A 24,404-nucleotide genomic window follows, 5' to 3' on the forward strand; every position below is an offset into this window, starting at 1 on the left:
TTGTTTACCTTTTTTTCGCGAGAAATGCAAAGTTCGCGCGTATTATGAATTAAATAATCAAATGTACATTGGTAAATACAACCATGTAAAAAGTGTGAAGGTCAATGGATAAATAACTATGTAATTTTTTTTTTCCTTCTTCTCGAATAAAACTTATGCCGCACAGGACGTGTGTAAGATTTATTATATTGGTTTTCACTGCTAAAATTTAACAAAATAAGAGGTTATGGGCCCAAATAGCCGTAACCGATAGATTCACAGAATTTCACATCAAGTTTTTTAAAAGAAAAATCTGGCGCCTTGCCTTTTGAAGCAATTTCTATCCTCTGACATTTTTTGTCTCACGTGGACACATAAAGTGGGGTTATTTCGTACATGTTCAAATCGCAAGCCACGTCGAAAGTAGCCAACGCCATAATTAAAACTGAAGATTATTTAATAAAGAGCAATAATATGGCTTCATCGATTTTGGCATCAATAGAAAAACTCAAGGGTCGCGAAAATGACTCATCTGGATCTGGATGAAATACCAGACGAATGGCTCGCCATCTTCCTATTGTCTGGTCTGACTGATTACATGCCGATGATAATGGCTATGGAGGGAAGAGATAAAAAATTATCAAGTGATAGTGTGAATGCCAAATTGTTACAAGAATCATCGCGCGCATCTACGACTGGCATTTTTCACAACACAAGCGAATTCGTTTCGCAAAACAAGCGGCATTATTTGTTACACTTGCAGGCAAAAAGGCCAGAAATCTGTGGATTGTACCAATAAATCAAAGAAAACTGTTAATAAAAACTTTCAAAAGGCTAGTAAATCTGGCAAGGGACCGGTAGCGTTCAGTGCCGTCTTTTCGAGTGGGAATTTGCGACAAAGGCGATTGGTATATCGATTCAGCAGCAACGCGAAATATGACCATGAGAAGTGATTGAGTTGTTGAATCAAAAAAATATGGTTTTTCACCAATCCGTGCGGCGAATAACGAGTTTATGGAAGTAGAATGCAGTGGGTCAGTTAATTACAACTTCAATGTCAACGGAAAGCCATCTAGGGTAGAAATTAGAGATGTACTGTGTGTACCAAAGTTGACTGCGAATTTAATATCTGTGAGTGAATTAACTGCAAAAGGCAAAACTGTTTCTTTTAATTCCAGAGGTAGTGTGATTCGGGACAATACTGGAGTAATGCTAGCAACGGGATCTCTAGTTAATGGTCTATACAAACTGGATGGGTGGAGCGACATCGCTCTTACTGCGTTCGGATGCACTGATGCAATGGAACTGTGGTATCGTAGATTGGGGCATGTAAATCCATCATATTTGATTGAAATGCGAAATGGTGGTGTTCATGGTGTTTCCTTTGATGGAAATAGATTGAACATTGCATGTGTTACTTGCTGCAAAGGCAAACAGGCGCGTAAATCTTTCCCAAAAGAGGGATTTAGAGCAAAACAATTATTGGAAATTGTGCACGCGGATTTAGCTGGCAAAATGGAATGTCCATCTATAGGAGGTAGCTACTATTGTTTTGCTATTGTTGATGATTTTAGTAGGCGTACATTTACCTACATGCTGAAGAGCAAAGATCAAGCGTGCACATGCACATAAAGAAATGCACATAAAGAAAGCGTATTCAGAGACAATACCCTCGCAGCAAGTGCGATGAAATCTTTTTCTGCAAAATCCACTGCATGGCACCTTCTGAGCGTCAGTCCTAGCGAATGCTTTATTGCATTTGCCACAAAAATCGTCCATATTGACAAATTAAACGAAAAATAACAGAGCGAGCAAAAACACATCCGCTCATCAGCACGCACTTCAATTTACTTTTTGAATTTATTACCAAAGAGTTTGAGAATTTTTTTGGCAGGTATGGTATACAACACCAAAGGACAATACCATATACGCCACAACAAAATGGGTTAGCTGAGCGGACCTTTCGTACATTAATCGAAAAAGCGAGGTGTATGCTTCAGGATGCAAATTTGTCGAAGAAATTTTGGGGCATATATCAAGAATCACACAACCTCATCAGTTCTGGGACACAAGTCGCCGATGGAAGTTTGGTGCGGAAAAAAACCAAATATAAGCCATTTCAAAGTTTTTGGTTCGTTGGCTATGGCGATGGTGCCGCAAGAAAAACGGCAAAAATTCGATGCGAATTCGACGGAAACGTTGTTTGTTGGCTACAGTGAGGATCAAAAGGGTTATCGCTTAATGGACAAAAAGACCGGAAAAGTATTTGTTGCTAGGGATGTAACGTTTTTCGAAGTTGGTAATGTTTCAAAGTCTGATGTACTCAATGAGGATTTTAGGTCCAATTCAAAAAATTACAACGTTGTTAGGGACCTTTGCGAAATAGAGGATACTATCGTTAATGGTTTACCGACTGAAAGCGATAGTCAAGACTGTCGGCGTGATCAAAGCAACGCAGATTTTGATAGTTCCGTTGACTCTGAGAGCGTCATGAATGATAGTACATTTGTTCCGCAATATACAAGTGACGATAGTGAAGCGGCACAAACAACATTCGGCAGCAGTGATGTGCAATTTATCCGGCAATCACAGAGAGAAAAACGTGCAACTGAGCGATTTGAGTCAACGCATTTGGCTGACAAAACTCTTAATGACGAACCAAATGATATGAAAGATGCACTTTCTGGAGCAGACAAGGAAAAGTGGAAAGCTGCTATGGATGACGAGTATACCTCACTACTCGAAAATCAAACTTGGTTGATCTACCCGGTGGCTGCAAAGCAATTCGAAATAAGTGGGTATTTAAGCTAAAATCTGATTGCGATGGTAATATTTTGCGATACAAAGGGCGTTTAGTGGCCAAGGGATGCAGTCAAAGGCCAGGTGTCGACTAAGAAGAGACGTTTTCCCCGGTGGTTCGCTACTCATCGATTCGGTTATTAATGGCAATGGCAGTAAAAAAAAATTTTTGCATCGAACAAATGGACGTCGTAACAGCTTTTTTGCATGGAGAAGTAAAAGAAATTATTTATATGCAACAACCAGAAGGCTATGACGGTAAAAGCAATCGTGTTTGCAAGTTAAATAAATCGATTTACGGGTTGAAACAGGCGAGCCGACAATGGAATATAAAGCTAAACAGTGTGTTAGTTAGTGCTGGGTACATACGACGCAAAACCGATGCGTGCATTTACGTTTGCCATAAAGAGGAATCAACAGCAATAGTTGCAGTATATGTATATGATCTGCTTATTTTCCATAATAACTCGGCATTGAAAAATACACTTAAGTCAATACTTGAAAAAAACTTCCATTTGAAAGACCTTGGTGTAGCATCGAATGCACTTGGCATACGAATTAAAAACGACCAGCAAAAGGGTATTTTAAGCCTAGATCAGCAAAAATATTCTGAATATATTTTACGACGATTTAACATGCTGAATTGTGAACCCGTGAAGTTGCCGATCGACCCGTGTCAAAAATTTACTAGGGATATGTCACCAAAAACACAGGAGGACATCAGTCGAATGGCTTAAACACCGTATCAGGAAGCAGTGGGAAGTCTTCTATATTTGGCGCAATGTACGCGGCCTGATATTGCATTCAGCGTGTCCAAAGTGAGTCAATTTAATCAAAACCCCGGGCCCGCGAATTGGAAAGCGATTAAACGTATTCTTCGATATATAAAAGGTACATTAAACTGTAAAATTACATTTAGCAGGCGCGGAAAGCAAAAGGAGATGTATGCATATGCGGACGCAGATTGGGCATCGAGTTCTTGCGACCGAAGGTCGTGCTCCGGCTACGTTTTTTTTTGGTATGGAGGAGCCATATCTTGGTTAAGTAAAAAACAGCCCACTGTGGCACTATGTACGGCCGAATCAGAATACATGTCTTTAACAGTGGTATGTCAAGAATCTTACACAATTGTTAAAAGATATCGATGGCGAAACCAAATCTTCATTTCCAATTTATTGCGACAACAAAGGTTCAATCGACTTAGCACAGACTGGGGCCTACAGCGCAAGAACCAAACATATAGACATCCGACACCATTTTATCAGAGATCTAATACAAAACGACGTAGTAAAAATTTGTAAAATCAGTACCGATAAAATGATAGCAGATAACCTCACAAAGGCTGTGGCTGTTGATAAGCATAATTTTTGTTCCATTGAAATGGGGTTAAATATTTGAATTAGTCTAAAAATATGTAAGTAAAACTAAACTGAGTAAACTATAAGTTGAATTTGAATATGTGTATGTATGTAAATCAAAAACCTACAAAACAATCGCCATTTGATTAAGTGGGTATATTGTGAATTAAACAATCAAATGTTCATTTGTAAATACAACCATGTAAAAAGTGCGAATGAATATTTTTTTTCCTTCTTCTCGAATAAAGCTTCTGCCGCACAGGACGTGTGTAAGATTTATTATATTGGTTTTCACTGCTAAAATTTAACAAAATAAGAGCGCGCAAATCGTAAAAAACACAAAATCCAAGATGGCGGACATTTCCCATATCGTAATTGGGCGAAAAATTTTATTTCGTGTTCACCTAACAGGAGCACCATTCTTTCTGAAATTTTTTCGTTGAAAAAATCGAATGCAAAATTTGCGCGCAAATCGCAAAAAACACAAAATCCAAGATGGCGGACCTTTCCCATATCGCAATTGGTGGAAAAATTTTCATTTCGTGTTCACCTAACTGCGTCAAAAAATTTCTTCCTGGAATTTTTTCGCTGAAAAAATCTAATGCAAAATTCGCGCGCAAATCGTAAAAAACACAAAATCCAAGATGGCGGACATTTCCCATATCGCAATTGGGGGGAACATTTTCATTTTGTGTTCACCTAAACAGGAGACACCTAACTGCGTCAAAAAATTTCTTCCTGGAATTTTTTCGTTGAAAAATCTAAAGTGATCGGGCTATTCATTCGTACTCGTAAATTCGTTGAGCGGAAATTCGGTATTATAACTTTCAGGTAACATTTGAATGGTAATGTTGTATTTAATAAGCACGCCACCTGAATATGTTTTAAATTTGTAGCTTAAAATATGCATACAAATTCTGACCCGAGCTCGTCTTCTACTGAAACTGAATGGGCTATTACAAAACTGCGTACTCCAAAATTTTTTAAAAATTCGGTTAAAATTCAATTCGGTTATTTAAATTTTTACAAATTATTACAAAAATATTCTTTACAACATCGTCCTCACTGGCCGTATTAAAAGAAAATTCACATGAGGGTTTGCAAACCAAATTTTGATTAAAACTGAACGAGTGCGATTTCGTATGTTTATTATTGGCGCCAATGAAATAATGGTTCATCTCATCCGCACCAAGACCGCAAGGTTTTGAATCTTTATTACAGACTCCCATAGATTTCAAATTTTTCCACAATGTTCTGGAGGGTAATTTTGTATCAAGCTTATTTTCCAGATAGACTCTTTTACTGTAAAGTATTTCTTTAGCTACTTTATTTCTCAAATTTTTATATGCATTCCAACGCTCGTCTGAAGGATATTGCTTCCAATATTTATAGGCCTTACTTCGATCCTTAATAAGATTAAGAATGTGCTTAGTGAACCACGGTCTCTTATAATTATTCACTTTTATAGTACGTAGAGGGACATATTTATCATACAAGTATTTTACCAGTTTATTAAATTGATCTAATTTATCATGCAAATTCGAGAAGAACCAGCAAGAGTTCCATTCCAGTGATATACTTTCGTCGCTCAGTGCTATTTTATCAATACATTTAAAATCTCTGAACGTCAGGTTGGTAACTGACAATTCTTTGTTAAATTCAATATTAAAAGATAAAAATACTAGTTCATGGTCAGCAGTGGCGTAGCCAGGGGGGATATGGGGGGATAGATCCTCCCCCTTCGTCATTGAACTACAATTATTTACCTTTGAATTAATAACACAATACTATTTTATCCTTCTGATTTAAAATTTTTTTTATTTCAGACGGATGACAAATTATCTTTCAATGAATATATGAGTAGTCCACTTGCAAACAGCGTTATGTAATTTTATAAAAGTAAACCATAAATTAAAAAAAAAACGTCTACGACAACAAGTAACATCCGAACTGTATCTTTTTTTATTACCTGAAAATTTGGATAAATAAGAGCCTAATACCATTAAAAAAATAAAATTGCAGTTTGGTAGATTTGCAAATTTTATATTTAAAAATTTAATATTGCAAGTTTTGAAACAATAACTTTTACATAGCTAGCTTTTTTTTAGCTTTTCGCGTTCTCTCCTCTAGGAAGATTGGTTTGCTTACTTTTTGCGACCTCTTCCACTAGGCACCGAAACTACCACGTTTTCTTGCAGTTTTCTAAGTTCATACGAAGAGGAGACATTTGGAAGTGTATAAATAAGTATTATAGCGACTTTTGCAAGAGTAGTTAACATTTCATGCTATTTTTTTCAGAATATAGAAAAATTTTTCACTCTGCTGTTAGTGGACATGAAACCCACCAAAAACTAAAAATCTAAAAAAAATTTACATAGCGCACTTTGCAAGTGGACTACTCAATTGTTGAATAAGCTATCTTATTTGTCCCTTCTTTTTATACAATTAAGGAGCGGCTGAATGGTTTAACGATGTTAGCGGTACATAATGATGTGCCGATTACAACACAAGAAGTAATTGAAAAAATGTGTGTTAGGCAATGAAGATTAAAAATCGCTTTAAAAGTTATAAGATTTTGTAGACTTGTACATAAATAAATGTAAATAGATACGCGTAAATATATAAATATGCAGATATATTCAATGTGTAAAAACTGAAGTGTATACTAACGAAACTTCTACAAAACAAAACTGGACTACACACTAATTAATTAAAATGGTGTAGTAATTTAATTTTTTAAATTTAAATAAAGCATGAATTCCCCAGTAGACAAAAAATATATAACGGTAGAATGGCACATACATACATATATGAAAGAATGCCCACAGGCGACGCACTATAGGCAAAACACGAGTTTTTTTGTTTTTAAATCGTAGATTTTCGCTTAGAAAAGAGATAATGGAATGCAGCATTTAACCCTTTAATGCAGAGTCTGTCATATATGAAACACTTTTTAACCCTTTCAAGGCAGGGGAAAAAGGTACTCAATATGCTTTTGAACGTGCTTTTTCTCATGTTGACGTAGATATTAATCGTAGAAAATTTTTCCATAGTAAAATAATAATAAAAAAAATAAAATAAAAAAATAAAAATATTAAAAATAAAAATAAAAATAAATAAAAAGTACGTTGAAAACATATTGAGAACCATTTTGCCTCTGCCTTGAAAGGGTTGAAAAGCGTTTCATATATGACAGACTCTGCATTAAAGGGTTAAATGCTGCACTTTCGTAAAGATATCGAGTTTACGAGTTATTAGAGTTTAAAGGTAGCTTTTCTTTTTCCAATCTGGCCACTCGGGTACAGCATCCAATGTCCCAAGAATCGAGTCTTAAGATAAAATAAAGAGAAATCTTTCAGAAACAGTGCTAATGGTGTATTAAATATAGTGTTTTCTAGTGGAATGGGAGCCAAAATCCAAAATTAAAAAAAGTGAAATTTTTACCGTTATTTTGAGGGTTAAGTTATTGTTGTTGTAACTTCTCTATAGTTTTCCTATATTATATGATCATTTATCTTCACGATAAAAAAATTTTCATTCCATTATCTCTTTTCTAAGCGATTTTCTACCATTATGAAAAAACTCGTGTTTTGCCTATAGTGCGACGCCTCTAGCCATTGTGTATCACAACTTTAAGTTATCGATGCAAATTTTTTTTAATCGCCCCCCTTCGCCAAATCCTGGCTACGCCACTGATGGTCAGAGGCTCCATCTAAGGAAAATTGGTCTACGTGGCTAACTTTGCTAACATCGCTTACACCAAAGATATCTAACATGCTTGGCTTACAGTGAGGAGCAAAACGTGCTGCAAATTCGTTTGCGACAGTTAATCCACAATTGGTAAAGTTTTTTAGTAATTGCCTACATTTAACATTATCCAGGAGAAGATCGACATTAAAATCACCACAGACGAGGAAATTTACATAGCTCAAGGACAGTTCAGATATTTTTGTAAAAATAGTGGTAAAGTCATTAGACCTATGGGGATTATAGACACATATTACAAGACACCTTTGAACATTATCACTAAACTCTACAAAATCATTCCTTAACAGTGAAAAATCACAAAGAGCATAAGCAGAGTTAGCAATACAAGGTTTGAACCATGTCTCAGTTACACAGACCACATCCATATTTATTTCCCGTAACAAAAAGTTTAAATATTCAAGTTTATCAGTCGATAAACTTCGAGCATTAAAGTGGCAAATATTGAACCCATTATTATATTCGCACGTAAGTTTCAGATCTAGCATAATATTATCACAGTTAGTGTATCTACACAAGGTACTAGTCATATGGATCACAGTTTGGGAGGCTTGCGAAACAGTCAGCTGCAAAGTAGAAATAGAAGAAGAGGGAAGAAATGGAAATAAAAAGAGGATAGAATCTGTCATGGCTATTATAAAAATAAGTATAAAAACAAAAGTAAGTACAAAAACAAAAACAAATCGTACAAAGTTTCAATATTAACTAAAATAATAAAACATATGCTAAGTTTAAGTGGCAGCTGCTAGACGCTCGACGCTCTTACGATTAAGAACTTTTACTCCTTCACTGCCGGCATGTTTTTTGCGTAAATTTGTCCCCGTATTGAGAATACACTCACCAGCCGCTTTTGTCTTTTTAGCTGAGTAGCCAGTCGCATAAGCTCACGGTTCTTTTTTGTCAAGCATTCATGAACAAATATCTTTTCATCAGAATCAATTCCAATATTGCGGCGAGTTAATGCCTGTCGTCTAGATTTGAGAAATCGAGCAACTGCTACGAACAAACGAGAGCGATCATAAGCAGAATTTAGTTTTACAATGATTGGAGAGGGGTTTGTTTTGTTGGCGCTTTTGCTACTGGGACGCATACGAAATTTAATACTATTTTTGTAAACCCAACTGTACATGCATACGTAATACCTTTGTTTTGTTTTAAACTAATGAACTGTTATTTTGATAAAACTATATGTATTTAAAAGTCTATTAGTTATTTTTTGTTAAAATTTTTCGCTGTTATTTGGTTGATATATTGTTAATAAACTAAAAAGACGCTTTAAAATGAGCTGATTTTTATGGCTTTGTACTGATTTTTGATCCCAACTGTACTGATTATTTGGCTACCCTTGTACACACAGTGGTCGAAATAATTATAGCCGCACCACATTTTGACAGGTTTTAACATATTATTTTTTTTTGTTATTTAATTCTGGTTATTTTTTTATAAAAATATAGTTCGTTCTTTAACAAACCCCGTGTAAAAAAAATTCTAAAAAATCAACCGTTATTTTTAGCCACTTGAAACTTGCACCTTGTTCTACTAGAATTCAATGGGCTACAAAACTGCGAATTAAAAAAGTTAGAAATTTTGACGAAAGTTTGTTGATTTTTTTTTTAAAATAGTGCACAAAGTTTGAAACTTGGATTTACAGGAGATTTGTTAAATAATGAACTATATATTTATAAAAAAATAATCAAAATTAATATGTTAAAACTTGTCAAAAGATTGGGCGGCTATAATTATTTCGACCATGTATGTGTTAACACAATTCTCTCTCTATCTCTCTCTCTATCTCTATCTCTATCTCTCTCTCTATCTCTATCTCTCTCTCTATCTCTCTCTCTATCTCTCTCTCTATCTCTCTCTCTATCTCTATCTCTCTCTCTCTCTCTCTCTCTCTCTCTCTCTCTCTCTCTCTCCCTCTCTCTCTACTCTTACTCTGGGCATGATGATAACAGTGTGAACAGCCCATTGCTCTCTATAAACTACTTTTGAATACGTTTTCATTTGATTTAAAAACGTTTTTATTTGATTTAAATACGTTTTTATTTGACAAATTCAAATATGCACGTATTAACTACTTCCATTATAAAACTATTTTTTAATACGTGGTTATTTAAATTGCGTAGTACTTAATATAGATTATTTATTTTACTATGCGTTATTTCCTTCAGTGTAATAAGTTACAAAATAACTTTTTTTCTCGAAACTTTTATTATAAAAGTCATAACCGGTTGGTTCCCTGGTTTGGATACTGTTCTATTGCGGTAAGGTAAACTGTTTGTATATGCAGAGCTGCGAAACGTTAGATGTGTACACGTCTTCTCCAGACAAAATTATCCAGCAGAAAAAATTTTGAAAATTTAGCAGCATTGGCTCTCAAACAGACAAAATATCCATAGAAGTACGAGAACGCAAAATTTGAAAAAAACTTGCAACCTTCGAAACAGCTGATCACTTTCACAGTTGCCACAGGTGGTTCATTTAGCAATTTATTTTCTGCTTAGTACATTTCCCCCGATATGAAATTTTTTACACTTAAATACTTTTGGATAAGAAAAACCGTTGTAACATACATCTTTATAAATTAATTATATGTATCAGAAATAATAAGTTATTTTTCTCAAACTTTGGCTGATACAAACAACCAGTATGTGAACAAGGGTATAATACCCTTGTGCACAAGTGCGCTCGGGTATAAAATGAGTAGACAGAGTTGCATTTCAACACCAACTTTCATTGCCTCTAATATAAACATTATATTTGAAAACTCCCCAAAGTTATAAAAAAAAACAATTATAATTTTTTCGAGTGACAATGAAAATAATAGTAGTTTCGGTACTCTTTCGCCTAAATAAATGTTTTAAGGCTAACATTGTTCAAATACATATATCCAGACTCGACCCCGACATACCAAACATATGTCCCGCTTCCCCCTCGACACCCTCCACCTCCTCATGTGCTCACTTAAACCCTCTTAGGTAACATCCCTCTCCCTGTGGTCCGACTCCGTCGAAGCAGCACGTATTAGCACCGATAGTTAATATTTACGGCAACGATTTATAGACTAGCCAGGGCTTAGTAGTGCCGCAACAACAACAGTGAAAAACTCAGTGTCTATTGAAAAGGAGGGGATGCGAGTAATATTCAACAATTTCTGGTTAACTTTTAGCAAAAACTATAAAATTCTTCAAATTATTCTATTTTTGAAATGGAAATAAAGAAATGATTTAAAAAAACGCCAAAAAGGCACTCTATACCCATGGTGGAATTGCATCATGCTCTATACCGATGTGTTTTGACCAGATCTTTTCTTCATATAACTTGTTCACAATTTTATCACTGTTTCTTTTTTTTTTGTTACAGGTAATATCATGTGAGCCTGCTGGAGTTGACATGAAAGGAAACAAAATTTGTGATATGGACAAAAAGCAACTTAGGATTTCTGACAAGCAGCGTATAAGTGTTTGGGATATATTGGAAGGCCATAAGAATCCAGCACCCTTATCATGGGTTTGGTTTGGTGCGGTTAAGTCAGAAAGGAAATCTCTTGCATATGAAGAAACACATCGCAATCTGAAATATCATGCTCATAGTTTAGTTAAACCCATTGATTATTTTTATGAATCGTTGTCTCTGCCACCTGAAGACATAGAGCCCGTTTCGGAAAAAATCAGCATTGTAATGAAAACTATTTTTTTTATTTTAATTTATTTTAACACATCGTAACCGTTTTAGAAAGATGAAATGAAACCGGATACCCCGTCATCAGTAGATCAATCACCTAGTGCTGTGACTTCCGGAAGAACCCGTGGAAAAGGAACAACGCGCAAACGTAAACCAAAGAATTCAAAAACTTCCCCCACAAACGTTTCAACGCCATCTCAGATAACTCTGCAACCACAAATATCTCAAGTTCAGTCTCAAAACGTGCAGCAGATGCATCCTCAAAGTCAAATTAATCAAATGCAAATGAATGCACAGGTTTGACATTTTCTGGTTAAACTATTAATACATACATCATTTTAGAAAGTATCTCATTGAATCTTAATTCGATAATTTGATAGATTTCATACATGGTGGAATAATAACAAGGTGTTGTCAGTAGCGACGTGTTTGTTGTAATTTTAACAAGATCGGCATGCTTATTTTCAGTGCTGCCGATCTTAATTTTTATACTACTACTCGTTGGGAAATAGTATCTAAAATACTCCATTTTAGTATTTCGTTTTATCGCGATTTTTAAAGAACTTGGTGTTTTCAGAACGATAATAATGTTTATAATTGCTGGATTTTTATAATTTCTGTCCTCAAAATATAAAAGATATTGGTTATCAATGGAAAAAGACCTAAACAAATATCGTATGGAAAGGCAATTTTTTTTATATTATATATCTTTTGCTGCATTGTCATAATATTGAGTCAAATGGACTACTGATACACTAGAATAGAGCGGCAGTATGGTTAAATTACGATTTCTCTTATATTATCGATATTTTTGTGTTTTAATCTATTTAAAAAATCATTTACAGTCTTATAGGAATTGCGCTATTTTACAGCTTCTCCTTCTTTATAAGTTACAATATATGTCCAAGCTGTGTATAGCTGACGATACAAACATATATTCAGGCTTATAAGCCTGTAATTATACATTTTTCTACATTTAATTTGAAATAGTATGCACAAAAGGGATTAAAAGTAGTACATAATTAGTATCTTTTCTAATACTTTAAAATGCGTGACTGGAATAGACCTGCCGAAAAAGTGAGGTTAAGCTACTGACAACACCTTGTTATTATTACACCATGGATTTCATATATGTAACCAGTGTTACGGCTGAAAATCTTTCGAAAGTCGCAGAAAAAGTGCCACAGCCAAAAAAAAAAATCAAGTCATTCAAATCATTTATACCATGCATGTAAAGGCTTTCACTATTAAAGGGTGAACACACCAAAACTGCGACACTTTGGGAAGCTTATAACTTACCCAAAATAAATGATCCGGCCTTAAGTACACGGTAAATTGCTAAAAAATTAAAGAGTCCACTATTCGACAGTTTGCAGGGTTTTAATCGGTACAAATAAGGCCTGACAGTTACGAGAAAACCAGGGATCGGGGGTTAGCATGGTCAAAGTGATAAAAACAGTGCTCGGAAGGTCCTCAGTGCGTTTTCGCGAGATCCGAAGATTTTGTCGCGTTATGTTGCAAAATCCGTACGGAGATCGCAGTTTTTCGTACAAAAGGTAAAGCGGAAAGCTTCATTGAGATGTTCTACAGCTCAAACAGCGCCAGACCGAGGCGCAAAGTAGAATGTTACAGCGAAATCCCGCATTCGGAAGTTGTATGAATTCTAAATTAAAAAAATACAACTGCATTGTTATGGACTGCGAAACCTACTGCTATAAGAATTCAAAATATATTGCAGGTCAAGATTTTTATACTGCTGCAAGTCGTCAAGATGCCCCTGAAAGTTGTATGCTGAAAATGAAGTCCAAATTTACAAAAACCACATGGTTTGGCAAACTATTTGTTCCTGCGGCCGTAAGAGCAGCCCTTTTTTCCCATCCGGGACAATGAATGATCAAGTTTATCGGGATGAGTGCCTCAAAAGGCGTCTTCTGTCATTTATCAACAGATAAGGAGTAGGCCATCGTTCTAGGCGGACATGGCAAGCTGCCACTATGCCAAGGACACATCGCCGTGGTATAATGCAAATAACATCAATTTTGTACCTCACGACTGCAATCCACCCAGATCCACGTCCTATTGGGGAATATTGGTCAATTGTCAAAGGAATCTTGAAGAAAACAGGTGCAAGAGTGAAAATTATTGAAGAGTGCAAAACAAAGTAGTTGTGCGCATCGCGTAATGTCGATGATGCAGTCGTGCAGAACATGATGGCGCGTGTGCGATGAAAATACCGATCACTTGCATATGGAGCAAATAATAACTAATATTTTAATATTTTAATAACATCTAAACTTCCAAGTTATATAATACAAAAAAAAAAATAATTTCAAAGCCTTCTAGTTTGTTTCTGGTAGTAATTTCTAAGTGTCGCAGTTTTGGTGTGTTCACCCTTTAACCGACTTCACAAAAAGGAGGAAGGTTATCAAGTCGTCGGAATATTTCTGTTTATGTATGTTACCGCATACCTTTGGACTACGTTAACCGATTTCTATGATTCTTTTTTTAAAGGAAAGGTGTTACATACCTTACAGGTGGTCCCATATTAATATTGTTTAAATCCGATCATCGGATCATGAAGAAATCAACGATAATCTTAAATTTGTATATGAGAATTGAAGTCGGTTTTGTTTTTTGCTTAAAAATTACTTGTTTTACCTTTCGAATCTTATTAGGGCACATTCATAGTCGAAATAAAATTGACTCTAACGTTAGTTTTGGCATTTTTCAACGGAAAATCTGTCAAAAAAGCTGCGTAAAGTAGACTTTAGTTCATCTATGACTAGCCCCATTATTTTTAATAAGTTGTTAATGGAGATATCATTTTCTGTCAAACATTTTATATCATAATAAAAAGACGCAATATGCATATTTTGCATTTATTATGATAACAAAATTGAAGTAAACAAAGTACCTACATCATCAAATAAATAATAAATTTAACACAAATAAATTGGAGGAAATGCTAAGCTACAAAAACGGTGCATTAATTCATGCTACTTCTGGACATTTATTCGGAAAATGTTTGACAAAAAAAGTTGATAAAAAAGTTGAAATCAGTCAAAATGTTGCCAGAGGTGTAATTTTTAAGTGCCTTTGAAAAGTAAATACTAAAAGCGTTATTAATATTAAACACGCAAGAAAAATATAATTTATGAAGGAATTGCCAAAATGTGTATATAGAATTTTGAATCAAAGAAAAGGAGCAAAAGTCGCACGATTTTTAGGAAAGTTTCAAAATAAGCCTATTTTTAAAAAGTCGGTGTCAGAGGGCATCGATCTCCAAAAAGTGTCAATTTGACACTTAAGTCGCACAACGGTAACACTGTATGTAACTTCTTTTAAAATTTTTCAAGTTTACTTGGAATTGAATCCAAAACTTCAGGTCCTTTCGCGTTGCTTTCGATTTCGCCTCGTTTTGACAGTAACGCGGGTAATGCTAGTGCTTGCAATGAAAACTATGTCAATTTGACACTTAAGTCGCACAACGGTAATACTGTATGTAACTTCTTTTAAAATATTTCAAGTTTTCCAATTGAGCTATTTAAATAATTTGGTAAATACTTGGAACTGAATCCAAAACTTCAGGTCCTTTCGCGTTGCGTTCGCTTTCGCCTCGTTTTAACAGCAACGCGGGTAATGCTAGTGCTTGATACACTGCACGCTTTACAGCGAATGCTTTGGTCACTAAATTAACATACTAACGACAGATAAATTAATATTTCATATCAATAATTGCATCAAAAACTATATTTCTTGACCGTATTTGATTAAAAAGGAAAAATATTTCACATAATTTTAATTATTTGCAGTAGATGTCGAACGACTCACGCAAAAATTTGAGTGTCCTTGCTTTGTGTTGGCGTTAGCGTTGCCAAATTTTGGCTATGTGGACGGCTGTATTTGAATTCATTTTCTCATTAGAGTTGCCAACCGTACTATAATATATAGTATTGTACTATACTATGTGTCCTAAAGGGATGCTCTAGCTTTTGGTTGTATTAACGACTTCCGGTTTCGACCTCATATGCATCTTGCTGATTGAAAAGAAACTTTCATATAAATACATACAAACATTTATAAAAATTAATATACATACATACATATTGGGTGCATTCCAAAACGCCAAATACAAAGCATCAGTCTCTTTTATTTCTAAATCTCAGTAGATTATAATGCCAAATATGTGCAACCAAGGTTTGATTCTAGTTTTCAACAAGGTTGCCCAAGCTAGACGTTTTCTTCTAGTACGGTTTAGAAATAAAAGACCTGACGTTTTGTATTTTGACGTTTTGGAATGAACCCATTAATATATATTTGAGATTTTCTTTTATATCAGTAAGATATATATAAAATTGAAGTGTGTATAAAATTGTTAATGACAAAACCGAAAAGTACACAACGTTGCAGACGCCATGTAAGGAAAACTGAATTATTGCGAAATATAAATAAAGTGGCAGCACTATACGTAAGGTGACCAGATTTCTGTGGACCAAAATCGGGACACTTCTAAAGCATCGAATCCGAACATACAATTTTGTTTTTTAGAATAAAAAGACATAAGATCTTTTAATACAATTTTATTTGAGACAAAACAAAGAGAAAAAAACTTGAATAGGGTTCTCAAAAATATATACACACAATATATACGTTTTAGCAAGTTTTCGCTACTTTTCTATGCTTTAAATATGTTGATGACCCTTTTATGAAAATATAGCTTACTAATATCTAAAAAAAACTGTAAATCAATATTTTAAACTTTGTAGAAAAATTCGATGAATTTTGACAAATGTTGATCAAAGGTTTAAACTTTTTAATCAGATGTTTAGATTTTTTTGAGCATGTAATTTTGTAGCCCATCAAATTTTAGTACTACAAAGTGCAAGTTCGAAGTAGCTTGGACTTACCGTTGATTTTTGGCAATTTTTGTTCGCGCATTTTCTTCCATACAAATTCCAGACAATTTTTTTTTGTATGGGGAAAATGGCCAACACCTTCCACAAAAAATTTTACCAAATTTGCACTTCGTTTTACTAGAATGGAATGGGCTACAAAATCGCATACTCAGAAAGTTTCTAAGAAATATATTGAAAAAGCTCAAAATTTTGATAAAATGTTGTCGAATTTCGCTAATTTTTGCACAAAGTTTGATTTGAATGGTTTTTGTTATATAACGAGCTACACTTTCATAAACAAATACTAAACATTAAATATTCAAAAGGGGAATGGCCGAGGAATGCTAAAATGTCTCTTCCCTACTTATATTTTAGCCATTGTATCAACAGCTTATATTTTTTTTATAATTTCACTAAATTCAGGTTAGAATCGTTTCCGACCTCAATTCTCATATACAAATTTCTGATTATCATCAATTTCTTCATGATCCAATGATCACACTTAAACCAAAGTACCAGGTGGATCGAGCTTTGCCCGGAGTGAATATACTTTTTTAAGTTTTCAAGATTTGGATAGCTTTAAAAGAATATTTTGGAAATAAAAAAATTGGATTTCGATATCTATTAAGTAAATTTCTTACTCCATAATTTAGGTGGTCACACGCTGGACTGAATGGCACATATCTTGCGCGTATTTGTACAGTGTAAAAAAATGCTGATTGAAATTAACAAAATACAAATTTGGTTGCATAGAAGCATGGCAACCCTGATGGAAAATATTTTTTGACCAAAGTTCTCAACAATACCTTTCATTTCATATCCATATTACGATATTTTAGATAAATTGTATAGAATCCAAAATAAGTGGCAACCTTGCACTATTATCCTAAGGGATATTATTTTGTATATAGGGAAAGCATTGTTTAAGACCCTTCTCTTAGTACCCATTAATAGTAATATTTTACCTTTTTTCTAAAAAAAATTAAATAAATATTCGATTCAAAATAAGTGGCAACCCTATTAAAAATATTTTTGAATTAGGGATCTTCAAAATGCCTTCCATTTGATACCCATATTATGATGTTTTAATTAATTTCTAACTAATTTCGAATAGGTGGCAACCTTATACGAGTCTTCTCGGAGATAGTGCCTATTCAGATAACCTTAGAATCCACAATATTATCTGTGTATAAAATTTCATCAAAATCGTTAGTGCCGTTTCCGAGAACGCTATGGATATATATATATATATATATATACAAGAATTGCTCGTTTAATGTAATAAGATAAGTATGGGACAGCCCGTGGGTAACACCTTCCCTTTAAAATAAGAATTATAGAAATTGGTAAACGAGGTGCAAAGTTATACATTAAAAAAATAGATATATTCCGACTAATTGACAACCTTCTCCTTTTTGTAGAGTCGGTTAAAAAGTTATAAAAACCTTAAAAAAATGTTTCACAAGAATGATGATAGCAATATAGCGAGAGTACCAGTTTGACAGAATAAAACATAACCGTAGGTTCTTAGAAAATAATTACCCTGGCTATGTTTGTGGCTCCCCTACATGTATTCTATCATAGAATTTCTATGTTCTTTGTGATAACAAAAGTGCTGCCACATTTGTATGAAACATTGTTTTTGGGCCAGAGTACAGGAAGAATCTTCTTAAATTAATAAATAAAACACTAAAAACACGCCAACATCGGTAGGAATGGTCACCGGAACTATACATCATTTTGCATTTTCCCGTGCTCGGAAACATTGTTTACTTGTTTTTTAATAACAAAATATACAATCTTTTGTGTTAATATATTTAACTAGTGATTCAAAGTGAATATTGGTAATTCAGTGCATTTTTGACCGTGAAATTGCTCGAGAAGATATTCCCAAAAAGGATTTTGCTAATCTATATATGTATATTAGACTGCATCACTCCCTATACAAAAAAAAAAAATCGGTACTGTTTTTCCAATGAAATTATAAAATCTATTATATTTTAAGACGTCCATCAAAATATTTCGAAAAAATATTAAGATTTACGTGAGCTGGACCGGTTTGAAAATACCTCCAAAAATGGAGTATTTTATGAATAAAAATAGTTCCTTAAAGATTTAGAAAAAAAATCGCCTCAATGGACAAAACGGTTTATGCTTAAAAAAATTTGCATACAAATATTTTAAAAAAAATATAACTGAATCGTAATAATGAGATTTTTGAAGCTGTTTTTTAACTTTTTTCAAAAATTGGCATAAGAAAAGCTTGAATAACTGAACCTAAACTACTCCGATTTAGACTTGTGAGGTATCACTGGAAAGCTATTTTCTCACCCTTCTTATTTATTTGCTAATGAACTCATTCAAGGCATGAAAGATAAAAGGTAGGATTAACGAGCGTCATTCCGAGTTGAATTAAGATGTGTTGGTATTTGAAAAAAAAGGCGTGAGTACTAGGTACTCATGAAATTTGATGTGTAAATATATGCGAACGGCAAAGCATAAAAGTACGTTTACATATAAATATAATCTCAATCAAAGCTCGTTAGCTGTCAAATTGGTTGTGCTTGTTATTCACACAACTCGAGAAAAAGTTAAACTTCTTCTCTGTGCCACCGTGGCCACTTTTTGCTGTAACACATATTATGCCATTTAAAAATATTTTAACTGAATATTTTATTAAAAATACCTTTACAAACCTATTTTCCTTACTAGCGTCAATTTTTGTTTACTTTAACATTTGACATTCCTCCTCTTCTTCGAAAGTATAATCGATAAAACTAGGTTGGACACCAAAAAGTTATCGGTTTAATCTGAGATATTTTTAATTATAATTTTGCATGGCTAATCTCTTTTTCTAATAACAGATTAGGGAGTTAAGCTCGAAAATTAGGATAATCTTTTTATATGTAAAGCTATTATTAGGCGATTCAGTTGCATACATACAAATGTAGGTAGGGTTAGAAATTAAACATTAATTTCACTTAATTTTATTAATTTTGCTGATTTAATTTTTTTATTCATTTTCATTTTTAATTCCTTTAATACATGAAATCATCGGTATGATTGATGATATATACTTGTGACTCAAGGGCGTTAAAATATATTGGAAACACCGCATCAGTTATTGTTTTTGAGCTTATAGTTTGAGCATTTCTATTTGTATATATTCCTAAATTTAGTTTTTCTGTTCGGAATATAATCTGTGGTTTATGTGAATGCAGTTCATGTTGCAGGATTTTACCCGATGCTTTTTTGTTCCGTACGTTTTGCTGTTACCCTCTTTTAACTCTCACTTCAGGGAGTGATTTTGCTGTTTGACCTTTTTCCAGGATTTTACATGAAAAGTATTGGATCAGAGCTATTATATCATCCATACATATGCATATTATTCATACATATATTCATGTATGTTCATCAGTTATCAACGGTCCCAGTTAAATAAAATGATTTCACTATTTTTTAAATTTTCGCCTTGCTTTTTTTTTTATCAAAATAGACTACTAAACCTATGCCTAACACCACCTACGAAAATCAAAATGCATGTGCGGAGTTTAAATAATCGGAAGTAATAATCAATTGTTGCGCATTTCCTCTTACTATGCATATGCCTAAATGTATGCAACCATTTGGCAAGCAAGGGTGCTTCTAATGAAAATGAAAATTTTATGCTGAAATACACATGCTAAGCCCTTCGAAATTTCGTGCTGGGGCATGCGTTTCAGCTTCGCAAATTTTACCCCTACCGAAACCCAAGATGTATACACATAAAAAAAAATGCGACATCAATGACTTTTTGAGTGGGAAAATACCTTTCTACTGAGACCCCATAAGTCTAAATCAGAATAGTGTTGGCCCAGTTGTTAAAGTTTTTCGTAAATCAATCTTTGAAAAAAGTAAAAAACAGCATCAAAAATCTCATTCTTAGGATTCCGTTGAAAAGATTTTTAAATATCTTTATGCAGATTTTTTTTAGCTTAATCTGTTTTGTCATCTGAGGGGATTTTTTCAAAAAAATCTTGAAGAAACTGTTTTTATTCATAAAAAACTCCATTTTTCGAGGTATTTTCAAATCGGTCCAGCTCACGTAAATCTTAATATTTTTTTGAAATATTTTGGTGGATGTCTTCAAATATAATAAAATAATCCCGGCGGAAAAACCGCAACTTTTTTTGGTGATGCAGTCTTATGTATATAATCCGCGAAGGGATTTTTTGTACAAGATTTGCACCGTTCGTTCGATTTTCAAAAATGAGGTGTCAAATTAAAGGTCCTGCGCTGTAGATGTGCAATAAGGTTTTACTTTTTTGAAAATAGTTGCCACCTGTTAAATAATTAAACTCAAATTATTTAATAATCACTGCCCTAAGATCCCCATAATTCGGTCGACTTTCTATATATCGCTTATCTCTGGAACCGCTTATGCCTACGTTCTGAAATTTGACACAGCTATTTATGATATCAACCGCGTACTTATGGCGAAAAGTGGTAGATGACGGGAAAGGGGGCGTGGCACCTCCCATACAAACAGAAATTCTCATATCGATTATCTTTGGAACCGCTTATGCTAACGTCCTGAAATTTCACACAAATATTTATGATATCAATAACGTACTTACGACGAAGAGTGGTAGATTTTGGAAAGGGGGGCGTGGCACCGCCCATACAAACTGAAGTTCTCATATCGATTATCTCTGGAACCGCTTATGCTAACGTCCGGAAATTTGACACAGCTATTTATGATGTCAATAACGTACTTATGGCGAAAAGTGATAGATAACGGGAAAGGGGGCGTGGCACCGCCCATACAAACTGAAATTCTCATATCGATTATCTCTGGAACCGCCCATGATAACGTCCGGACATTTGACACAGCTATTTATGATATCAATAACGTACTTATGGTGAAAAGTGGTAGATAACGTGAAAGGGGGCGTGGCACCGCCCATACAAACTGAAATTCTCATTTCGATTATCTCTGGAACCGCCTACGCTAACGTCCGGAAATTTGACACAGCTATTTATGATATCAATAACGTACTAATGGCGAAAAGTGGTAGATAATGGGAAAGGGGCGTGGCACTGCCCATACAAACTGAAATTCTCATATCGCTTATCTCTGGAACCACATATGCTAACGTCCTGAAATTGGACACAGCAACATATATTGTCAATACCATACTTACGGCGAAGAGTGGTAGATTTTGGGACAGGGGGCGAGGCAACGCCCATACAAACTGAAATTCTCATATCGCTTATCTCTGGAACCGCTTATGCTAACATTCTGAAATTTGACACAGCTATTTACGCTATCAATGCCGTACTAATGTCGAAAAAAATTTGGTATTGGAAAAGGGGGCGTGACACCTCCCATACAAACTGAAATTCTCATATCGCTTTTCTCTGGAACCGCTTATGCCAACTTCCTCAAATTTGGCACAGCACCATTTGCTATCAAAACCGTACTTACGGTGAAAAGTGGAACTTTTTGGAAAAGGGGGCGTGGCGCCTCCCATACAAACTGAAATTCTCTTATCGTTTTTCCCTAGAACCGCTTATGCTAACGACCTGAAATTTGACAAATGATTTTTAAAAGGATCGGTGTGGTTGTCTTCCGTTAGGTGGCGTAGGGATTGAGAATAGAGATGGGCATCACAAGTTCCGAACCCGCCCATCCCGACGTTTTTCAGAATTGTACCGCGGGTCCAGGGGTTCCAAAATCTATCTCTAAAAAAATTTAGATGTCTTTGAAATAAATTTAAAAAAAAAAAAAAATGGAATATTTCATGCAAATTTTTTAAGGAAGATTTTCGGAATCTGCGGAGATTGCGGTTTTATCGAGAGTATCGGGAAAGAATTTTGGTCCCGTTCCGTCCGTAAAATGTTTGCAGACCTTCCCCACATCTCTTATTCCGACCCTTTTGAAATCAGTACCGTGGATCCCGCGGGTCCGGATACCCCGTGCCCATATCTAATTGAGAGCTATCCTTAAAATGTATGGTCAGATTTTCTTCATCTTTAGAACACATAATAGCAGCATAAAATTTTGTGCAACTTGGTAGCCCAATCGTGCGACGCAGAAATATTGGGCTTTAGGCATAATATTGACAAAAACCCCTGTAAAACCGCCGTTGTAGAACTAAATATAATATTTTGTTTTACACTTTCGAGGTACTTAACCTCCACCGAATCTGATGAAAAGAAAGAGGAGTTTATGCAGATGCTGGCAATTTAGTGTTAACCTTCCAAGAGGCTCTCAGACCAATATAATCGGAAAAAGTATTTACAGTCTGAATTGATAGTTGTTTAACATAATAGTCAGTGAGGAACCGTTAGGCATCCCATCTATACATACAAATACATATGCATATTTTTTATAAATTAAAATTGAGGTTCCTTTCTCGGTATAATTTCAAAAGCTACCAAGAAATTTGGTTTTAAGTTTTCTTGTAAATGGTGGTGGACTTCAAAATTTTCATTCGCATGAAATAAAAGCAAAATTTAAAAGTGTATGAAAAAATGTCGAATTTCGACAACTGGGCGATACTAGTAGGGATAAAAAAGCGGCGATTGGAAGCCCTCCTGACATTTTCTTAGTTTTTTTTTGCAAGTTTTACCTTAAACTAGAAAATTACCGAGTTACTTTTTATATGCACATCTGCTGTGCACTAGGTGCAATAACGCCATAATGGCTCTATTAGACTTTCACAATCAGAAATAAGACCATACACAAGATACGGCCTTATATCTCAATGTGAAGTGAAATAAAGCCATATAGCATTTTTTTTATATAGCTTTATTGTACGGCGCCAAAAGCGATTGCTGTTTGATGTTAAAAGGATGCGTGTCTCTTGCATACATATTACATCAAGGTTTTTCTCCTTGATAGCAGTTGCAGCTCTCATCAATGAAACTCCACTGTATAAAGTAATCATCTGCCGGTTGTTCAATGTCTGGTTATCACTACTTCCCAGTTAAACATTATTATCAACTTTTACGACAACATGCATATTGCATGTGACCGATAAAGAAGTCGTTGTATTTAACCGGAGCTTCTACCTCCGATTTGTGTTCACCAGATATTGAACAACCGGCCCTAAGTGTTTGGCCGAGCTTCCCCTCCAATTTTTGCTATGCGTCTTGTTGTTGTTGTAGAAATGGGACCTACAGTTTTACTCCGCCTTCAAACGGCAAACGGAATTTATGAGAAGCTTTTTCACTGCGACCGCGGTTAGAAATAACTTTTTTCTAATTTAGATGTTACCAGGACCAGGGATCGAACCTAGACCCACGGAGAGGTAGCACGCACCTCTTAACACTCGGTATATAAAATTTAAAGTTTTTATTTTTGAAATAAAATAATAAGAAATTAAACTCCCCATTTTCGCTCCTAAACTGTCAAATAGCAAAATTCTCAGAAAAAGAGAAAAATCCACATGTACGGGAATGCTTTTCGTGTAAAAACTGTTAAAACTTTCAAATACTCCGTAGACGCCATTTTTGTTTACACAGCTGTTTTTTATCATTTGCGATTTGCTTAATTATACTCAAATACACAGGCAAATTAACAAAAATACTTACAAAACTTGATACTTATTTCTTCGCTACGTTACATTTAATAATGTAAAAATTCAGATTTTTAGCATTATTATTGGTACAACACTATTTGTTTTTTAGGAAAAATGTAAAAAAAAAACAAAGTCTTAAGCAGGGATCACACGATTTGCACATTTGTACAGATTTATCCATTTTCACCGTTACACAGTGGTGTTTTTTGGAAAGCCTCTACTGAGCTGCACTTATTCTCGATAAAAATTTCTATACAATTCTATACTATTAAAGGTACAAATGTGATCCCTGCTTAAGGGGTAGAAGTTGTAGCTGCTATTTCGGAGATCACTACATCTCCTCACAAGACTTCTTT

The 24,404-nt window shown here is 34.6% G+C and overlaps 1 protein-coding gene across 1 annotated transcript in view; it reads left to right on the forward strand.

Moving 5' to 3' along the window:
* Positions 1-11,266: 11,266 nt before the first annotated feature.
* Positions 11,267-24,404, forward strand: part of LOC118750096 (mediator of RNA polymerase II transcription subunit 12-like) — an 86,268-nt gene continuing 73,130 nt past the window's right edge. The window contains exons 1-2 of the mRNA XM_036484833.1: positions 11,267-11,582; positions 11,640-11,885. Of these exons, the coding sequence (XP_036340726.1) occupies positions 11,298-11,582; positions 11,640-11,885 (531 nt within the window). The 5' untranslated portion in view covers positions 11,267-11,297. The remainder of the gene's footprint in view (positions 11,583-11,639; positions 11,886-24,404) is intronic.

Source organism: Rhagoletis pomonella, unplaced genomic scaffold (genome assembly GCF_013731165.1).
Source record: "Rhagoletis pomonella isolate Grant_MI unplaced genomic scaffold, Rhpom_1.0 Rhpom_scaffold_00140, whole genome shotgun sequence".
Classification (NCBI taxonomy): Eukaryota; Metazoa; Arthropoda; class Insecta; order Diptera; family Tephritidae; genus Rhagoletis; species Rhagoletis pomonella.